This window comes from Trichomonas vaginalis, chromosome I (assembly GCF_026262505.1).
Source record: "Trichomonas vaginalis G3 chromosome I, whole genome shotgun sequence".
Classification (NCBI taxonomy): Eukaryota; Parabasalia; order Trichomonadida; family Trichomonadidae; genus Trichomonas; species Trichomonas vaginalis.
In genome coordinates, this window is record NC_067203.1 from 22,552,439 (window position 1) to 22,570,242 (window position 17,804).

The window sequence follows — 17,804 nt, forward strand, 5'->3', positions numbered from 1 at the left end:
CATAATAAGTTTATAACTTCACAAAAAAGAATGCAAAACCTGATTCAACTCATTCGAATAAAAAGGAACATAATATGTTTGTTTAAAAATAGTCTAAGTTTCTGTGTGAATATCTTATTGCTTACAACTTTACTATTGTTATTGTGTCATTCCATGTCTATGAACTTAATCAAAAATAATACTAAAATACTACTTTTAATAACATTAAAAAAGAGTGACGACTTTTACAAAATGAGAATTGATTCAAAGAAAAAAACTTTCCCAATGCATATGATATTCTCCCTTATACTTAATTCGTTTTGTAGCTTAATTATTTGTTTATCCTCTATAATTCATATTTTGGTGGTGGCAAATTAATGTCTTCTCACTCCATTTGTCCAAATAAATACAGTGAACTGCGAAATAACTACAAACACTACATAGATTTGTATACTGCTTTGTATCAGTTAAAAACGGAAAAAGAAGATGATTTAAACTCAATTTACAATCTAATTAAAGCAGAATTGATTGATTCCAAGAAATATCTCCCTACAAATATGGTAAAAGATATTTTAGATATCATTCCGTATAATAATCGCTATGCAAAGTCATATTTAATTCTTGCTAAACGCGTAATTGATTATTATCATGTCAAAGTGGTCATCGATGTTGATGTTATTTCAAAATACCTGTTTTATAAAGAATATGGAATCAAATTAGACAATTCTTCGGATTTCGAAAAATTGAAATTTGAAAAACTAGATATTCATTCAGAAAATACGATTTACAGAGCAATTATGGATAACGATCTACAAAAATTCATCTCATTCACTGAACAGAAAGGATTTTATAAAAATAAAAGAATTCTAAGTAAATTATATCCATTAAGTTTCGAAGGATTTTCATTGCTTGAATTATGTTGTTACCATGGAGCAGTTGATTGTTTCAAGTTATTAAGAACAAAATTTAATTCAGAAATAACTGAAACATGTCTTAGATTTTCATTTTTAGGAGGAAATCAAGAGATCATGAACGAATGTTTGAAATATCAAAAACCAAATGAAAAATGTATGATCCATGCAATTATTTCACATAACATTGATTTTGTTACATTCTTGATGAATGAATACAATATAGAGATTGATTTAAATGAATGCGGATTTCATAAAAATCTTGAAGCATTTTTAGTTTATTTCGATCAAACTAATAATATTAACAAATGCTTTCTTTATTCATTGTTGTTTAGTATTCCATCCCTTTGTGAATATTTCCTTTCACATGGTGCAAATATCAATGAAAAAGATAAATTAAGAAGAACTGCTCTTTTCTTTGCAGCATGTACAAATAGTAAAGAAACAGCCGAAGTTCTTATTTCACATGGTGCAAATATCAATGAAAAGGATGGAGGTGGGAGAACTGCTCTTCATATTGCAGTAGAAAATAATAATAAAGAAACAGCCGAATTTCTTATTTCAAATGGTTCAAATATCGATGAAAAAGATCAATATGGAAAAACTGCTCTTTGCCTTGCAGCAATTAGAAATAGTAAAGAAACCGCTGAACTTCTTATTTCACATGGTGCAAATATCAATGAAAAGGATGGAAATGGGAGAACTGCTCTTTGCTTTGCAGCAGAAAATAATAGTAAAGAAACAGCCGAACTCCTTATTTCACATGGTGCAAATATCAATGAAAAAATAAATGCAGAAAATATCAAAATTAAATAATAAAAAAAAGATAGTTATTAAAGCAAATAAACAAATAAATTATTGCAATAAACAGTTTTTCTGAAGTATGCTAATAAATGGCCTTCATATTCATTTTAAATAACATTATCATAATGAATATAATAGTCAAAGACGTATTTCCTCTTTAATTAATCATTAATTAAATAAAAAAAAGGTATTTTAAGAATATATGACTATATATTGGATTCCAAAACAGAAGAATTATATGCATCATGCCAAAAAAAAACGAAGATAAAGAAAAATAATTACGCGTTTACTTTTTACTAAACAAAATTTAATAAATTCATTTTCTAAGGTCTAAATTTGTATGATTAGACGTAATCTTCATTTTATTTTCGAAATAGTTTTGAAAAATAAAATTAAAAGAAAATTGTAGTTGAATTCGCTTGGATTTTATAAATGCATTGGAATCCCTAACATATTCTTAAATGGTTATTAGTTTTGGGGTATCAATTAGATTGGGAATCTCCCCTTTGTCTTGTCTGGAATTGTTCTTTAAATATTTGTAAGTCTATTTGTTTTCTGACTGCTTCCTGATAGCACTGATATCCATTATCAAAAATCCACTTCAATATATCTTCAACTTTCTTCAATTTCGGATTGAATTCAGGTAATTCGCTGAATTCTTGATACAAACGTTTAAGAGCTACGGCACTTAGACCAGCCTCAAGAATTTGTAGAGGATAGAAATATTGTTCATAAATTTTATTAACTTGAATGAAACTTATTAATTCAGCTCTAGCCTCTGTATTTTTACATACATCATCAAATTTCTTTTCATTGAAAAATTTCTTTTGTTGCACTCCTCTATCCATTTATTTCCCTATGTAAAATTTTCCACTGAAAAAGTTTAAGTCAAGGACCATTTTTGAAAGGGTCTGGCCGTCAGAAATATATCAGATTGGATAGAATGATAGAATTAGCTAGTTATATATATATATATTAATTCTAAATATCTTATTTATTAGAATATCAAAAAAAAAAAAAAAAAAAAAAGGTAGTGGGGCCTCCAGGCGCGTTGCGCCCTCTAGCCCTGAAGTTTTTTTTTTCTTGGGATGGGCCTCCAGGCACTTCGTGCCTGGAGGCCCATCCCAAGACCCAAGAGGAGGACCGAACCCCAGCCGACCAGCCGTTGACTTTTTTGTTTCGCTTTTCACAAATTATATATGTTTTGTCACTTTTCTGTCACTTTTCTGTCACTTTTCAGGAAAAAACATTTTTATTATTATATATAAATGAATTTTACAAAACCACCGTTACCGTTCTTTGGAAATAAGAGTAGATGTAAAGATATTCTATTGAGAGAACTTAAGAAACTACCGAATGGTCTAACATTTGTAGATTTGTTCGGTGGAAGTTTCTATATATCCCATTTGTGCCATACAATATTCCCAGACTCAAAGATTATATGCAATGACTTCGACAACTATATGGACCGTCTCAAACATATACCAGACACAAACAATATATTGAAAGAGTTAAAAGAAAAGATACCTATAGGTAAGATGGAACGTATACCATTAGATAAGAAAAATATTGTGAGAGAGGTTTTGAAAAAAGCAGAATATATAGACTGGGATAGTATATCTGCTAGACTATTATATAGTGGTGCTATAAGAGTTCATGACATTGAAACACTTATGTCAAAAGTTTTATATCTTAACTATACAAATGTTTTCAAAGAGGACATAGAAAAATATATTGAGGGTATAGAGTTTGTGAGATGTCGTTGGACAGAGTTGTATGAAAAATATAAAGACAAGGAAAATGTTTTCTTTATAGTGGACCCGCCGTTCTATAACACATGGGATTTTCAATACCAAGTAGACTGGACTTTGAGAGACTCTTTAGAAACTTTAGACGTTTTACATAACCATCCATGCTTTTACTTTACATCCGATAAAAGTGGTTTGGAAACCGTTATGAGATGGTTAGAGGACATACATGACTATGAGTTTAGATATGACAAGATAGAATATGAGAGAGGTCCTATAAACCGGAGAAAGTGTCATAACAAAGAAATTTTATTAGTAAGTAAATGTGGTTTGAAATAGGACTACTTGTTTTAGGTTTTTTCCATTGTGTCATTTATTTATTTGACGTGGCAGAAAAGTACAGAGAATATGAAGATGAACCAATGCCTGCAAATGTTCAGCATATGTACTCGTAAGAGATATTTTTATCTAATATTAAATGGACGCACAGAACTTAGCGAATGCACATCAACCTGGACAACCAAACCCAGAGAATATTCCAAATGAAGTTAGAATACAAACTGCAATGGCAAACTATGGTCAAGTGCCAACAGATGTACAAATGCAAACTGCCATGTCAAATGACGCTGCGTTAGGTTTGCCACCATGGTATGCAAATATGAGATGGAAAGAGTTTTATACAAACCCTGAAGTGGGATATAAACAACTCTATGCAGATGACGCGAACACAGGAGTTGACCCAGAATATGTTTTCTACCAGAGGAGAAATAGAATGTATGAGCTCCAGTTAAAAAATGCTATGGAACTCAGAAGGAAACGTAAGAGACTAGGCGGACATTAGATTTTTACATATAGTAAAATGGGTTTCTTCAGTAGTATTGGAAACTTCTTTCGAAATGTTGGAAGAGGTATATGGAATGGCGTCAAAACCGTAGGAAGAGGAATTTGGAACGGAGTCAAAAATATTGGTAAAAGAGTAGGTCAGTTCGTTGGTATTATACCTAAAGACCCTGAACCAGAAGAGCAAGCTCCTGTTATACAACAGCCTGAACCTGCACCACAGTCTAGTTGGCAACCAAATCCAACACCTCAACCGTATTAAAAAATTATATTTTTACGTTCGATAGTAGTTGTATATGAAACTAAGTTCTAAGTAAAACGCATGGTATAATGGAATTATTCTCTTTCTTCCATCTGTTGTAAACCATACTTGAAAGTCTGAAATACTTCCACTTGGTGGTTCATATAGCTTTGTAGGTTTTTCGTAAAAGTCATTTGCCAAGCATAAAAAAGAGTTTTGGGCGCCAGAAAATGAAGCATGAACGATAATAGCATCTGGGTCGAAAACATTTTCATATGTTCCATTAGGGTTTTCGACTTCATAAAAGTCCGGGTGTACTGGATATGCTGCAGGCTGATTTAACATCCTCATAAATCTATACCATGCCAAGTTGTTATATTTTGTAGAAATATAAACGTTTTCTCCAAGGTCTTCTATTCTATTGATTTTAACAGTTGCATTTTTCCTGTCATATATAATATCGAGATGGTACTCTCCCTCGTCAATGTTATACTGGTTTGCATATTCGATATAGATGTCGTTTATTTTTTCTTGAAAAGCTTGAAGAGTTGTTTCTAAGTTTACAAGCAAATTCACTTGTAAAAGTTTTCCCTGTTCAAATTTCTCATACGTACGTTTTTCTTTGTTATAGTATCGAACTTCAAAACCGACTGTAAATGGGAAACCATGTATGGCTTCTGAAATGAACTTCATTCTACGAAAGCCAATAGCTTTTGTGACAGATGGGTCTCTTAACCATCTTAACGGGTAGTCAAAACGATAGCCTTCATGCTTTACGGTCTCTGTCTCAAACTTTTGACCGACATTCGTAAAAAGTTCATCTAATGGTTTAGTTGTAGCAACTCTTGAATTTTCTTTTTCTATTGAAAGCATATTTTATCTAGAATAAAAATGTCAAATGAAACAGCGTCTATGAGAGAAATACAACACAACCGACAACTCATTATACAAGCTCTAAATAAGAACACAACAAACTTTTCAAACTATTCTAAGATATCTGAGTCATTGAAAGAAGGAAACTTAAAACTGACTTTAAACCCAATGACAGATGAGTTTCTGTTTCAAGACAATAAGAACCATACTGTTTGTATAAATCCAACAAAAGGAACTTTAAACGAGAAACCTATAAATGAACTTCTTTTGAAAGCAGATGTTGACAACAAAGCTGACAAAACATATGTCATTGAAAAAGTTCAAGAAGAACATGACAGAGCAGATGCAACATATGCAACAAAAGATGACGTTGAAAATAAAGCTGACAAAGAAACTGTAGATATGTTGGCACAAACGGTTTCAAGTCATGACAGAGCTTTAATGGAAGATGGACAACAGTTGAAAGAGCTTGAGAAAGGTGTTACAGAGTTAAGGAATACAAAAGCAGACTCGACATGGATAGCTGGATATGTAGATGCAACAAAAGAATATATTTTCAAATGGACAGAAGGAACATATCCACAAAAACAGCATACACATTCTATATCTGATATTACAAACTTACAAGAAACCTTAAACAGTAAAAGTGACGTTGGACATACACATACATCTTCTGAAATAACAGACTTAAACGTTAGCCTTGAAAAGAAAGCAGACAAGAACCATACACATACAAGTTTTACAACTGTTACTATAGAAAGTATTGAAGGAACGGTTGAAGAAACTGGTGGGGATGTATTATATTGTAAACCTCCTAACTTTCCACAAGGTTTAACATCGGATGACGACATAACGACGATGAGAAACATTAGATGTAAAGATGTTTATGTCATGAAGGATGAAAATAACGTTAAATTCACTGCTCAAGATTTATATGAGAAGAAAGCAGACAAAACAGAGCTTCAAACATTAAAGACGGAAATACTTCAAACATTATATCCTATAGGCTCTATTTATACGTCAATGAACTCTACCAGACCAGAAGTAGTACTTGGTTTTGGAACTTGGACTCAAATAGTCGACAGGTTTTTGTATTGTGCAAACTCTTCAAAGGAAACAGGTGGAAGTAAAACGATTTCAGGTGAAAATTTACCTGCACACAGTCACTACATAGATTTAAGTACATCTCAAGCAGGTTGGCATAAGCATAGATTTTGGGATTGGTCAGCAATGAAAAAAGGTAAAGGATATGATGTTAAAGACGAAGTTCAGTTTGCTATAAATTGTTTCTGGGGTAACACTCAGGGAGATGGAAACCATACACATCGCGTTTCAGGGTATACGCAAACAACGGGACAAAGTAAAGAATACATGCCACCTTACATGACAGTTTACGCATGGTATAGAAATGCTTAGTCGTCATTTTCAACTTCTTTAGCATATTCGTCAGGAGTTGTCTTATATTTGTTAGGAACTGTCTTTGAAAGTATACCACCTTGAACTTTGACAAGTTTGAAACGAGGTCTGACAATAGTAGTTTTATCTTCTGCTTGCAGTGTGTACATTTTGCCATGTTTGCCTAAAACTTCATAATATTCTCTTGTATACTTTCTTCATTTTTACGAACACGAACGTGAGTACCTGTCGAGTTCCCATTGTTGTCATAGTCAATAGTATTTTCATATGGGTCGCGTTTAGGTATTTCTATTTTTACTTTGTCACCTTTCTGAAGTTTGAAGCCCGGCATTCTTTCTTGTTTGTCTCTTTGACTAAATTATTAAATATATAGTCTTTCTCTAAGTCGGGGTTGTTTTCATTTCTTCGGGGAGTGGTTTCCCAAACCTTTTGTTTACGGCTATTGTAAATATTTAAAACTTGTCTCATCTTTGCATGGAGAAGTCTATATTTGTCGTCATATGACATTTTTTGCTCTTCACACCTTGTGTTGGTTAAGTCTCTTAACATTTTTTTATACATCCGTCAATGACACCAAGAGCAGAATGTTTTGGTCGACAATGAAATATTGGTTTACATTTTTTGAACGCAGATAGTTTTTTACATCGTCTGATTTGAAAGAACTTTCACAGTCAGATGTTAGTTTTGTTGGATGGTATTTGTCAACGAATATTGTCAAAGCTGCTAAGATATCTAAAATATTTTTGGACTGTAATGGTATGGCTTCACAGTATCTTGTGTTTTGACCGACAAATATTAGCCAGTATGGTGGTCCATCTGTTCTAACTCTCGGAATGTTTTCCAAGATATCCATAAACCAAGCATTTGGTGTTGAACTAAAGATTTTTACCATGAGTGCTTTCTTTGTCGCTTTAGAAACATAGGGTCCTTGTTTGGATTCGTCATTTTTTAACCCATAAGAAATGGGTTTATTTGGCGCGTTAGCAGGAGTTGCATCCAGATTTTTACCCGCAGTGGGAACAATAGCCAGAGGTGTATTTGGAGTTGGAAGGAAGATTTTGAGTACATTAGGTATACTGAAAGAGAAAGCACAACCTATTATACAAACTGTACAGAAAGGTTGGGATGTAGCACGAGATGCAACAAATCTTATTCCAAATCCTGAAACAAGAGGAAAAGTTCAAGGATGGATGGACAATGTAGGAAGACAAGCAGGAAACTATTATAACAAAGCAAATGACTACTATAACCAAGCAGGACACTATATGGACCAAGGTGAAAGATTCTTTAACAGAGGATATAACCATGCACAACAGTGGGTAAACAATAACCAACCTCAACCGCCTCAAACGTGGGGAATGTAAAGTTTTTTACTGAGATGAAATGAACAATACAGCATTGAGACAAATGGGTTCAAGATGGATTTGTCGACTTCCAGCAGTTACACAACGTGTTTGTCAAGTTCTTCCTATACCTCAGGAAGTTTTAGACCGACTTAAAAAACAACAACAACCAGTTGAAAACAAACCAAACTAAAATTTTTACTGAGATGAAATGACCGAAGAAGTTGAAACGGTAGATTTGACACCACAAACAAAAAGTTCAGAACCATTGTCAAAACCTGTCAAAGAACTTACAGATGAAGAGAAAAATTCAATAATAGAAAGTGCCAGGTCTGGAAATACAAACCCTAACTACAAAGTCACTTTTCATAAAAATGGAACGGCTAGTATCTCAAAAAAGAAACAGACTCTCACAAATAAAATATTGAAGTCTGAAGGAGCTTTCGAGACAACAGATGGAAAAGTTTACTTCACTGACCAACAGTTCATTATAGAACATCTCATTGACTTAGAGTCAAAATATTCTAAACTTTACAACAAACACAAAAAGTTGAAAGGAAAACAAAAACAAATGGCATATGATATTTATGAAGATGTTGACGACACAACTGTTCCTGCAAGTGAGGTAAAGTCAGCGGAACCGAAAAGTGACGAAAAACCGATAGAAGAAGAGAAACCAAAAACTGAAGATAAACCAAAACCAAAGTTTAGTTTCCAAACTAAACCAAGTCAACCTTCATTAGCTGGTATGGGTTGGCGTCAAAGACTTATGGCAGCAGGCGGTTATGTAAAGTAAAGAGAAAAAAAATATTTTTTTATTTTTATAAAAATGCCCCCATATAGAATGGATAGAAAATCTGCTAGAATAAAAGCAGAGTTGCAAAGTTATGGTTGGAGAGTTTCGAAGAATTTTAAATATAGGAAGGGAAGACCCATAAAAGTCTATGACAAATTGTCTGGTCTTCGCTACGAAATGGATTTGGAAACAGCACGTGCAAATTATCCAAACAGACTAGAGAGGTTAGAAGAAGAACGTCTTATGGACATGCCTTTCGATGTTAGTGAACCTCAAGTTGAGGGACACGACGCTTTGCAGATTCTACTGGAAACATGACGAACAATTGCATCCTTTGAGAAGGAAAAAAGGAAAAGGTGAAGACACACATGCTCCCATGGAAAGAACAAGATATGCATATGAGAAGTACCGTGAAGTTAGAAGTCAAATTACATCTGGTAGAACCTTTACAGTAAACTTTGACGAAGGAAAGAACAAAGAAGGCTTCATGGGAGTACTTGCTGCAATTCAAGATGGAAATAAGAAAGGACACAATCTCAGATTGACTATAACAGATTTGGATAGTCACATTTACTATGCACATGGCAATGTCACAACAGCCGCACAACTTCTTGACGCTTTCAAGACTACAAAGAGAGAACAAATGGTTGACTCCGACTCAGACATTTTGAATGCAATTGAAGGAATTGCAAGTGTCAAGTTCGAATGGTACCAACCTAACCCTCAAGCAGTCAGACAACATGTTTGTTAGATGAGAAATATGAAGTAAAAACGTTTTTAAAACAATATATTTTTACATATATTAAATGCTTCAGGTTGAAAACAAAGAACAAAAGTAGCAGATACAAAACCGTTAGACTATATCTTTACAAATGCTGGTATGACTATTTCAGATGAAGAAAATTTCATCCCGAGCTTACAGGTTTGACTATCCAGTTCGTTGGCTTCAAAGTCCTTCAGATGCAAAGGCAATAGGATTTAGAAGAGTTTTGTTTTCAAATAGAACTAACGCATTTATGTTCGCAGTATATTTTCATGGGCAGTATAAAGGTTCTGATGGTCTAATAGACAAATTTGACGAAATGAGGATCTTTACAGTTCGTTCAGACGAAAGTCTTGAGAAAACTCTAAATGACTTTCAAACTCAAATAAACAAATATTATTGGGAATTTCAAGAAAAATACGACTCTTTACTAAATGGAACATACTATCTGAAACTAGAATATGACAAGATGAACTCAACCGTTTCATTTCAAAAGATTGAAATTAACCCTCCAAGAGATACAGAGTTTTTATTTTGGCAAGTAGACAAACGTTCTTGGGCACAATTTCTTCGGTTACTAAACCAGAACGAACCATTACCACCAGATGGTCCATTTAAATTTATACTTCCACCAGCAGATTTGACAGTTTATAGAAACGTGTTTGACCCTCAAAATGTTATGTGTCATGCAAGTTTCAGTTCAAGCAACAATAGTTTTCTATGTATCGGTAAGGACTTTTATGACTTTGCTTCTAAATTCTACGAACCACCTAGTAACAGTTTCTCTGACTTTCAAGTTTGGTTCACAACAAATGGTGTGCAGCATATTATACCATTGTACTATGACTTTTTATCTCGAATTGTCTTTCATATACAACTACGGAAAAGTGCTGAAAAAGTATTGAAAATATATTTTAGGTGAAGTGGTGCGATCTCACCTCTTTTTTCACCTGTTTTCACCCGTTGAATTTTCATGAATTTCCTTAAGATAGAAAAAAAGTGAGTTAAAATGAGATGTTTACTGAGGGGGTCCCTCGGTCCCTCGGTCCCTCGGTCAACTAACATCTTTTTGAAAATGGTGACAACATGACATTTTGACAACAGTCGGGAAAATGTCAGACTTCTTCATCGTAACGAGTGTAAATGAACCAAAAATATATTTTAGGTGAAGAGGTGAGATCTCACCTCTTTTCTCACCTCTTTTCTCACCCTCTTGAATTTTCATGAATTTCCTTAAGATAGAAAAAAAGTGAGTTAAAATGAGATGTTTACTGAAGGGGTCCCTCGGTCCCTCGGTCCCTCGGTCAACTAACATCTTTTTGAAAATGGTGACAACATGACATTTTGACAACAGTCGGGAAAATGTCAAGACTTCTTCATCGTAACGAGTGTAAATGAACCAAAAATATATTTTAGGTGAAGAGGTGAGATCTCACCTCTTTTCTCACCTCTTTTCTCACCCGTTGAATTTTGTTGCTGAATTCGGCAAAAATATATTTTAGGGTAGATGGTTTTTAGGTGTCACCAGGTCCCTCGGTTAAACGAACTTCTCTGAAAAAATGAGACAACATGACATTTTGACAACAACACAGGAAATAAACTTCTTCGTATATGTTTTGTCATGATTTCATCGTAATGAGCGTAAATCAGACAAAAATATATTTTAGGTGATGTGGTGAGATCTCACCTCTTTTTTCACCTGTTTTCTCACCCGTTGAATTTTGTATAAAAAAGCAACCGTCGAAATTCCGGCGGTTGCTATATTCTTCACAAAATGCTTGTTTTGAGGTCGAGCCACTTTTGGCTCCATCGTATTCTTTCAACCAAAATTCTTGAGTTTTGTTCTGAATTCAATAAAAATATATTTTAGGTGAAGAGGTGAGATCTCACCTGTTTTCTCACCTCTTTTCTCACCTCTTTTCTACCATCGTAGAAAACACACAAAACTCTTGAATTTTGTTGTTCCCGGACCAAAAAATATATTTTAGGTGAAGAGGTGAGATCTCACCTGTTTTCTCACCTCTTTTCTCACCCGTTGAATTTTCCCGAAATAAAAAATAAAGTTAGTTTTTTTAAAAAAATATTTTTTATTTTTATTGTAAGAACATGTTAGCAACAACAGCACCAAACTCGTTAGTCATGAACCCAACATCTATGTTAGTAGAGATGAAAAGCTTCATTCCTTCTTCATATACTTTCGAAACAGAAATCCAGAAGATAAAGCAGGAACTTCTCCAAGGAGATTTAGACTGCACTGCAAAAGATGAAACAAATGAAGAATATCTTTATGAAATGCAGGATATTCTTGACCATCTACCTAAACTTCCTGAAATACAACAACAAAAGCTCACTATTCCAGAATTCGATGAAATAGAAGTCAAAGCAACTGACTCAGTAGAAATAAAGAAGTTCATTCGTAAGGTAAACTATGAGTTTCTAGGATTTCATTGCAACCACAAAGTCATGGACAAAGATTGCGACATGGTATATAAGAATATTTCTGACATATATAAATCGGAGGAGTTTAAGACCTACGACAACTTTGTTTCGTTAGTTGCTGAATGTGTATGGCAGATAAGAGATAAAGATAGAAGAGGTAAGGTATGGAACGAACAAATAAAACCCGCAACTTTTGAGTTAAAGAAAACCATTGACGCTATAGTTGTACTTGCAGGTCAAATTTCAATGTACAATGCTAAAATGAACCCACAATGTTCTAAATGTAAAGCAGCAATAAGGAAATATAACTACTCCGTCAAAGAGATAGAACGTATGCGAAACGACTATGCTGACTTAAAGAAAGAAGCAGAGAAACCAGCAGAAAATAAAATGGACATGTTAGAATTTCTGAACAAAAACTATCCAACAGCTGACGATTTCCTTCTTTCAGATGTCAAGAAGAAATATAAAGATACATTCAATATTGTGAAAACTTTTGACATACTGACAGAGGAAATAGAAGCTACAAAATTGTTTAGAATTTCAAATATACATCGTACAATTCATGTAAAACGCTTATAAAAAAAAGAGGTGAGAAAAGAGGTGAGAAAACAGGTGAGATCGCACCTCTTCACCTAAACATTATTTTTGCTGAGTAAAATGACCAAATTTCATTATATAACTGTTATTTTTTACGAAGAGAACTTTGACACTTCGTAAAAAAAATCCCTGAAATCATATCTTTTATACAAAATTCAAGAGGTGAAAAAAAAGGTGAAAAAACAGGTGAGATCGCACCTCTTCACCTAAACATTATTTTTGTCTGATTTACGCTCATTGACGAAGAAGTCTTGACAAAACATATACGAAGAAGTTTATTTCCTGTGTTGTTGTCTAAATGTCATGTTGTCACTATTTTCAAAAAGATGTTAGTTGACCGAGGGACCGAGGGACCGAGGGACCTGGTGACACCTAAAAACCATCTACCCTAAAATCGTGAAAAAATGACTAAATTTCATTATATAACTGTTATTTTTTTACGAAGAGAACTTTAACACTTCGTAAAAAAATCCCTGAAATCATATCTTTTATACATGAAAATCGTAAAAAATTGCGATTTAGACTTTTTTTGGTCTTGCATAAAACTCATGAAAATCGTAAAAAAAATGACCAAATTTCATTATATAACTGTTATTTTTTTACCAAGTGAACTTTAACACTTCGTAAAAAAATCCCTGAAATCATATCTTTTATACATGAAAATCGTGAATTTCCTTAAGATACAAAATAGAAAAAATAAAGTTAGTTTTTTAAAAAATATTTTTTTTATTTTGTATGTAAGAAACAGAAAATGACAAACATTGAGTTTGAAACAGTTAAAAAGATAGACAATGACACCAAAGTGGTTAGAATTGGTGATTTAAACGTAAGATACTCAAAGAAATACAACAAATATTCTTTGTCAGACATTATATCTCCATCTGGAAAGAAAACATCCCACGACTGGGTTAGAATTGCTTCTACTCAGAAAATTTTGACAAGAAATCCTGAGCTTATGATATCGGTAAGATTCTATGGAACTACAGCATATCTTATAGACAAAAGTCTTATACCAATAGTTTTGTTATGGATTGACCCAGTTGTTGGATATAACTTCATAACATATGGTTCATTCGATACGGAACGTTGCAGTGAAGGCTTACTTTACATCGTTCAGAAACCGAAGGACTTCAATACAAAGAGATATAAGATAGGAAGAACATATAATATAACTCTAAGATATGACAGTATAGTCAATAGAGTCAAGGTTGTGTTTGTTAACGATATGAGAGCTGCAGAAACAGAACTACTTGAAAAGTTTGAGAAAATGTATGGTGCTCCCACGAAAGGTAAAGAAACGTTTGAAGTAGATGAGATAGGTAAAGCTATAAAATTATTTGACGAAGTTGCTGAAAAATACATGTAAAGCGTTTATTTTTACGCTTGACTTCAGATGGCTCAGGTAGTTCCTAACTAGCTCATTTATCTCTATAAGGTAGATTGCCTCATCTGCTGGGTCTATGTCGGTCATTGTTTCAAGACAAGTCTTTTACTTTTTCAAGACAAGTCTTTTACTTTTTCAAGACAAGTCTTTTACTTTTTCAAGACAAGTCTTTCTTTTTCAAGACAAGTCTTTTACTTTTTCAAGACAAGTCTTTTACTTTTTCAAGACAAGTCTTTTACTTTTTCAAGACAAGTCTTTTACTTTTTCAAGACAAGTCTTTTACTTTTTCAAGACAAGTCTTTTACTTTTTCAAGACAAGTCTTTTACTTTTTCAAGACAAGTCTTTTACTTTTTCAAGACAAGTCTTTTACTTTTTCAAGACAAGTCTTTTACTTTTTCAAGACAAGTCTTTTACTTTTTCAAGACAAGTCTTTTACTTTTTCAAGACAAGTCTTTTACTTTTTCAAGACAAGTCTTTTACTTTTTCAAGACAAGTCTTTTACTTTTTCAAGACAAGTCTTTTACTTTTTCAAGACAAGTCTTTTACTTTTTCAAGACAAGTCTTTTACTTTTTCAAGACAAGTCTTTTACTTTTTCAAGACAAGTCTTTTACTTTTTCAAGACAAGTCTTTTACTTTTTCAAGACAAGTCTTTTACTTTTTCAAGACAAGTCTTTTACTTTTTCAAGACAAGTCTTTTACTTTTTCAAGACAAGTCTTTTACTTTTTCAAGACAAGTCTTTTACTTTTTCAAGACAAGTCTTTTACTTTTTCAAGACAAGTCTTTTACTTTTTCAAGACAAGTCTTTTACTTTTTCAAGACAAGTCTTTTACTTTTTCAAGACAAGTCTTTTACTTTTTCAAGACAAGTCTTTTACTTTTTCAAGACAAGTCTTTTACTTTTTCAAGACAAGTCTTTTACTTTTTCAAGACAAGTCTTTTACTTTTTCAAGACAAGTCTTTTACTTTTTCAAGACAAGTCTTTTACTTTTTCAAGACAAGTCTTTTACTTTTTCAAGACAAGTCTTTTACTTTTTCAAGACAAGTCTTTTACTTTTTCAAGACAAGTCTTTTACTTTTTCAAGACAAGTCTTTTACTTTTTCAAGACAAGTCTTTTACTTTTTCAAGACAAGTCTTTTACTTTTTCAAGACAAGTCTTTTACTTTTTCAAGACAAGTCTTTTACTTTTTCAAGACAAGTCTTTTACTTTTTCAAGACAAGTCTTTTACTTTTTCAAGACAAGTCTTTTACTTTTTCAAGACAAGTCTTTTACTTTTTCAAGACAAGTCTTTTACTTTTTCAAGACAAGTCTTTTACTTTTTCAAGACAAGTCTTTTACTTTTTCAAGACAAGTCTTTTACTTTTTCAAGACAAGTCTTTTACTTTTTCAAGACAAGTCTTTTACTTTTTCAAGACAAGTCTTTTACTTTTTCAAGACAAGTCTTTTACTTTTTCAAGACAAGTCTTTTACTTTTTCAAGACAAGTCTTTTACTTTTTCAAGACAAGTCTTTTACTTTTTCAAGACAAGTCTTTTACTTTTTCAAGACAAGTCTTTTACTTTTTCAAGACAAGTCTTTTACTTTTTCAAGACAAGTCTTTTACTTTTTCAAGACAAGTCTTTTACTTTTTCAAGACAAGTCTTTTACTTTTTCAAGACAAGTCTTTTACTTTTTCAAGACAAGTCTTTTACTTTTTCAAGACAAGTCTTTTACTTTTTCAAGACAAGTCTTTTACTTTTTCAAGACAAGTCTTTTACTTTTTCAAGACAAGTCTTTTACTTTTTCAAGACAAGTCTTTTACTTTTTCAAGACAAGTCTTTTACTTTTTCAAGACAAGTCTTTTACTTTTTCAAGACAAGTCTTTTACTTTTTCAAGACAAGTCTTTTACTTTTTCAAGACAAGTCTTTTACTTTTTCAAGACAAGTCTTTTACTTTTTCAAGACAAGTCTTTTACTTTTTCAAGACAAGTCTTTTACTTTTTCAAGACAAGTCTTTTACTTTTTCAAGACAAGTCTTTTACTTTTTCAAGACAAGTCTTTTACTTTTTCAAGACAAGTCTTTTACTTTTTCAAGACAAGTCTTTTACTTTTTCAAGACAAGTCTTTTACTTTTTCAAGACAAGTCTTTTACTTTTTCAAGACAAGTCTTTTACTTTTTCAAGACAAGTCTTTTACTTTTTCAAGACAAGTCTTTTACTTTTTCAAGACAAGTCTTTTACTTTTTCAAGACAAGTCTTTTACTTTTTCAAGACAAGTCTTTTACTTTTTCAAGACAAGTCTTTTACTTTTTCAAGACAAGTCTTTTACTTTTTCAAGACAAGTCTTTTACTTTTTCAAGACAAGTCTTTTACTTTTTCAAGACAAGTCTTTTACTTTTTCAAGACAAGTCTTTTACTTTTTCAAGACAAGTCTTTTACTTTTTCAAGACAAGTCTTTTACTTTTTCAAGACAAGTCTTTTACTTTTTCAAGACAAGTCTTTTACTTTTTCAAGACAAGTCTTTTACTTTTTCAAGACAAGTCTTTTACTTTTTCAAGACAAGTCTTTTACTTTTTCAAGACAAGTCTTTTACTTTTTCAAGACAAGTCTTTTACTTTTTCAAGACAAGTCTTTTACTTTTTCAAGACAAGTCTTTTACTTTTTCAAGACAAGTCTTTTACTTTTTCAAGACAAGTCTTTTACTTTTTCAAGACAAGTCTTTTACTTTTTCAAGACAAGTCTTTTACTTTTTCAAGACAAGTCTTTTACTTTTTCAAGACAAGTCTTTTACTTTTTCAAGACAAGTCTTTTACTTTTTCAAGACAAGTCTTTTACTTTTTCAAGACAAGTCTTTTACTTTTTCAAGACAAGTCTTTTACTTTTTCAAGACAAGTCTTTTACTTTTTCAAGACAAGTCTTTTACTTTTTCAAGACAAGTCTTTTACTTTTTCAAGACAAGTCTTTTACTTTTTCAAGACAAGTCTTTTACTTTTTCAAGACAAGTCTTTTACTTTTTCAAGACAAGTCTTTTACTTTTTCAAGACAAGTCTTTTACTTTTTCAAGACAAGTCTTTTACTTTTTCAAGACAAGTCTTTTACTTTTTCAAGACAAGTCTTTTACTTTTTCAAGACAAGTCTTTTACTTTTTCAAGACAAGTCTTTTACTTTTTCAAGACAAGTCTTTTACTTTTTCAAGACAAGTCTTTTACTTTTTCAAGACAAGTCTTTTACTTTTTCAAGACAAGTCTTTTACTTTTTCAAGACAAGTCTTTTACTTTTTCAAGACAAGTCTTTTACTTTTTCAAGACAAGTCTTTTACTTTTTCAAGACAAGTCTTTTACTTTTTCAAGACAAGTCTTTTACTTTTTCAAGACAAGTCTTTTACTTTTTCAAGACAAGTCTTTTACTTTTTCAAGACAAGTCTTTTACTTTTTCAAGACAAGTCTTTTACTTTTTCAAGACAAGTCTTTTACTTTTTCAAGACAAGTCTTTTACTTTTTCAAGACAAGTCTTTTACTTTTTCAAGACAAGTCTTTTACTTTTTCAAGACAAGTCTTTTACTTTTTCAAGACAAGTCTTTTACTTTTTCAAGACAAGTCTTTTACTTTTTCAAGACAAGTCTTTTACTTTTTCAAGACAAGTCTTTTACTTTTTCAAGACAAGTCTTTTACTTTTTCAAGACAAGTCTT

At 32.3% G+C, this 17,804-nt stretch overlaps 11 protein-coding genes and 2 pseudogenes across 13 annotated transcripts; 11 read left to right on the forward strand and 2 right to left on the reverse strand.

Moving 5' to 3' along the window:
- Positions 1 to 282: 282 nt before the first annotated feature.
- TVAGG3_1032050 (protein ubiquitination) lies at positions 283 to 1,706 on the forward strand (the record flags this gene model as incomplete). The annotated part of the gene is made up of 1 exon (XM_001312812.1): positions 357 to 1,706. The coding sequence occupies one exon, from the start codon at positions 357 to 359 to the stop codon at positions 1,704 to 1,706; it is 1,350 nt and encodes a 449-aa protein (XP_001312813.1).
- A 128-nt stretch (positions 1,707 to 1,834) lies between these two features.
- Positions 1,835 to 2,565, reverse strand: TVAGG3_1032060 (uncharacterized protein; the record flags this gene model as incomplete). The annotated part of the gene is made up of 1 exon (XM_001312811.1): positions 2,177 to 2,542. The coding sequence occupies one exon, from the start codon at positions 2,540 to 2,542 to the stop codon at positions 2,177 to 2,179; it is 366 nt and encodes a 121-aa protein (XP_001312812.1).
- Positions 2,566 to 2,962: 397 nt separating this feature from the next.
- Positions 2,963 to 3,781, forward strand: TVAGG3_1032070 (phage tail repeat-like family; the record flags this gene model as incomplete). The annotated part of the gene is made up of 1 exon (XM_051255208.1): positions 2,963 to 3,781. The coding sequence occupies one exon, from the start codon at positions 2,963 to 2,965 to the stop codon at positions 3,779 to 3,781; it is 819 nt and encodes a 272-aa protein (XP_051080782.1).
- Positions 3,782 to 3,920: 139 nt separating this feature from the next.
- TVAGG3_1032080 (uncharacterized protein) lies at positions 3,921 to 4,283 on the forward strand (the record flags this gene model as incomplete). Its single annotated transcript, XM_001312810.1, has 1 exon — positions 3,921 to 4,283. One exon carries the CDS (start codon positions 3,921 to 3,923, stop codon positions 4,281 to 4,283), a length of 363 nt encoding a protein of 120 aa, XP_001312811.1.
- Positions 4,284 to 4,301: 18 nt separating this feature from the next.
- TVAGG3_1032090 (serine threonine-protein phosphatase family) lies at positions 4,302 to 4,544 on the forward strand (the record flags this gene model as incomplete). Its single annotated transcript, XM_001312809.1, has 1 exon — positions 4,302 to 4,544. The coding sequence occupies one exon, from the start codon at positions 4,302 to 4,304 to the stop codon at positions 4,542 to 4,544; it is 243 nt and encodes an 80-aa protein (XP_001312810.1).
- A 551-nt stretch (positions 4,545 to 5,095) lies between these two features.
- TVAGG3_1032100 (uncharacterized protein) lies at positions 5,096 to 5,396 on the reverse strand (the record flags this gene model as incomplete). Its single annotated transcript, XM_001300757.2, has 1 exon — positions 5,096 to 5,396. A coding segment is annotated over one exon (301 nt), but the record flags the coding sequence as incomplete, so codon positions are not given.
- An 18-nt stretch (positions 5,397 to 5,414) lies between these two features.
- TVAGG3_1032110 (phage tail repeat-like family) lies at positions 5,415 to 6,812 on the forward strand (the record flags this gene model as incomplete). Its single annotated transcript, XM_001312807.1, has 1 exon — positions 5,415 to 6,812. One exon carries the CDS (start codon positions 5,415 to 5,417, stop codon positions 6,810 to 6,812), a length of 1,398 nt encoding a protein of 465 aa, XP_001312808.1.
- A 1,383-nt stretch (positions 6,813 to 8,195) lies between these two features.
- On the forward strand, positions 8,196 to 8,348 carry TVAGG3_1032120 (uncharacterized protein; the record flags this gene model as incomplete). Its single annotated transcript, XM_051255209.1, has 1 exon — positions 8,196 to 8,348. The coding sequence occupies one exon, from the start codon at positions 8,196 to 8,198 to the stop codon at positions 8,346 to 8,348; it is 153 nt and encodes a 50-aa protein (XP_051080783.1).
- Positions 8,349 to 8,366: 18 nt separating this feature from the next.
- On the forward strand, positions 8,367 to 8,951 carry TVAGG3_1032130 (phage tail repeat-like family; the record flags this gene model as incomplete). Its single annotated transcript, XM_051255210.1, has 1 exon — positions 8,367 to 8,951. The coding sequence occupies one exon, from the start codon at positions 8,367 to 8,369 to the stop codon at positions 8,949 to 8,951; it is 585 nt and encodes a 194-aa protein (XP_051080784.1).
- A 48-nt stretch (positions 8,952 to 8,999) lies between these two features.
- TVAGG3_1032140 lies at positions 9,000 to 9,702 on the forward strand (annotated as a pseudogene). Its single transcript has one exon. A coding segment is annotated over exon 1 (703 nt).
- A 55-nt stretch (positions 9,703 to 9,757) lies between these two features.
- Positions 9,758 to 10,619, forward strand: TVAGG3_1032150 (annotated as a pseudogene). The gene has a single exon. A coding segment is annotated over exon 1 (862 nt).
- Positions 10,620 to 11,820: 1,201 nt separating this feature from the next.
- On the forward strand, positions 11,821 to 12,735 carry TVAGG3_1032160 (organellar and viral DNA polymerase type B; the record flags this gene model as incomplete). The annotated part of the gene is made up of 1 exon (XM_051255211.1): positions 11,821 to 12,735. The coding sequence occupies one exon, from the start codon at positions 11,821 to 11,823 to the stop codon at positions 12,733 to 12,735; it is 915 nt and encodes a 304-aa protein (XP_051080785.1).
- A 1,052-nt stretch (positions 12,736 to 13,787) lies between these two features.
- On the forward strand, positions 13,788 to 14,119 carry TVAGG3_1032170 (organellar and viral DNA polymerase type B; the record flags this gene model as incomplete). The annotated part of the gene is made up of 1 exon (XM_001291312.2): positions 13,790 to 14,119. A coding segment is annotated over one exon (330 nt), but the record flags the coding sequence as incomplete, so codon positions are not given.
- Between the last annotated feature and the right edge of the window lie 3,685 nt (positions 14,120 to 17,804).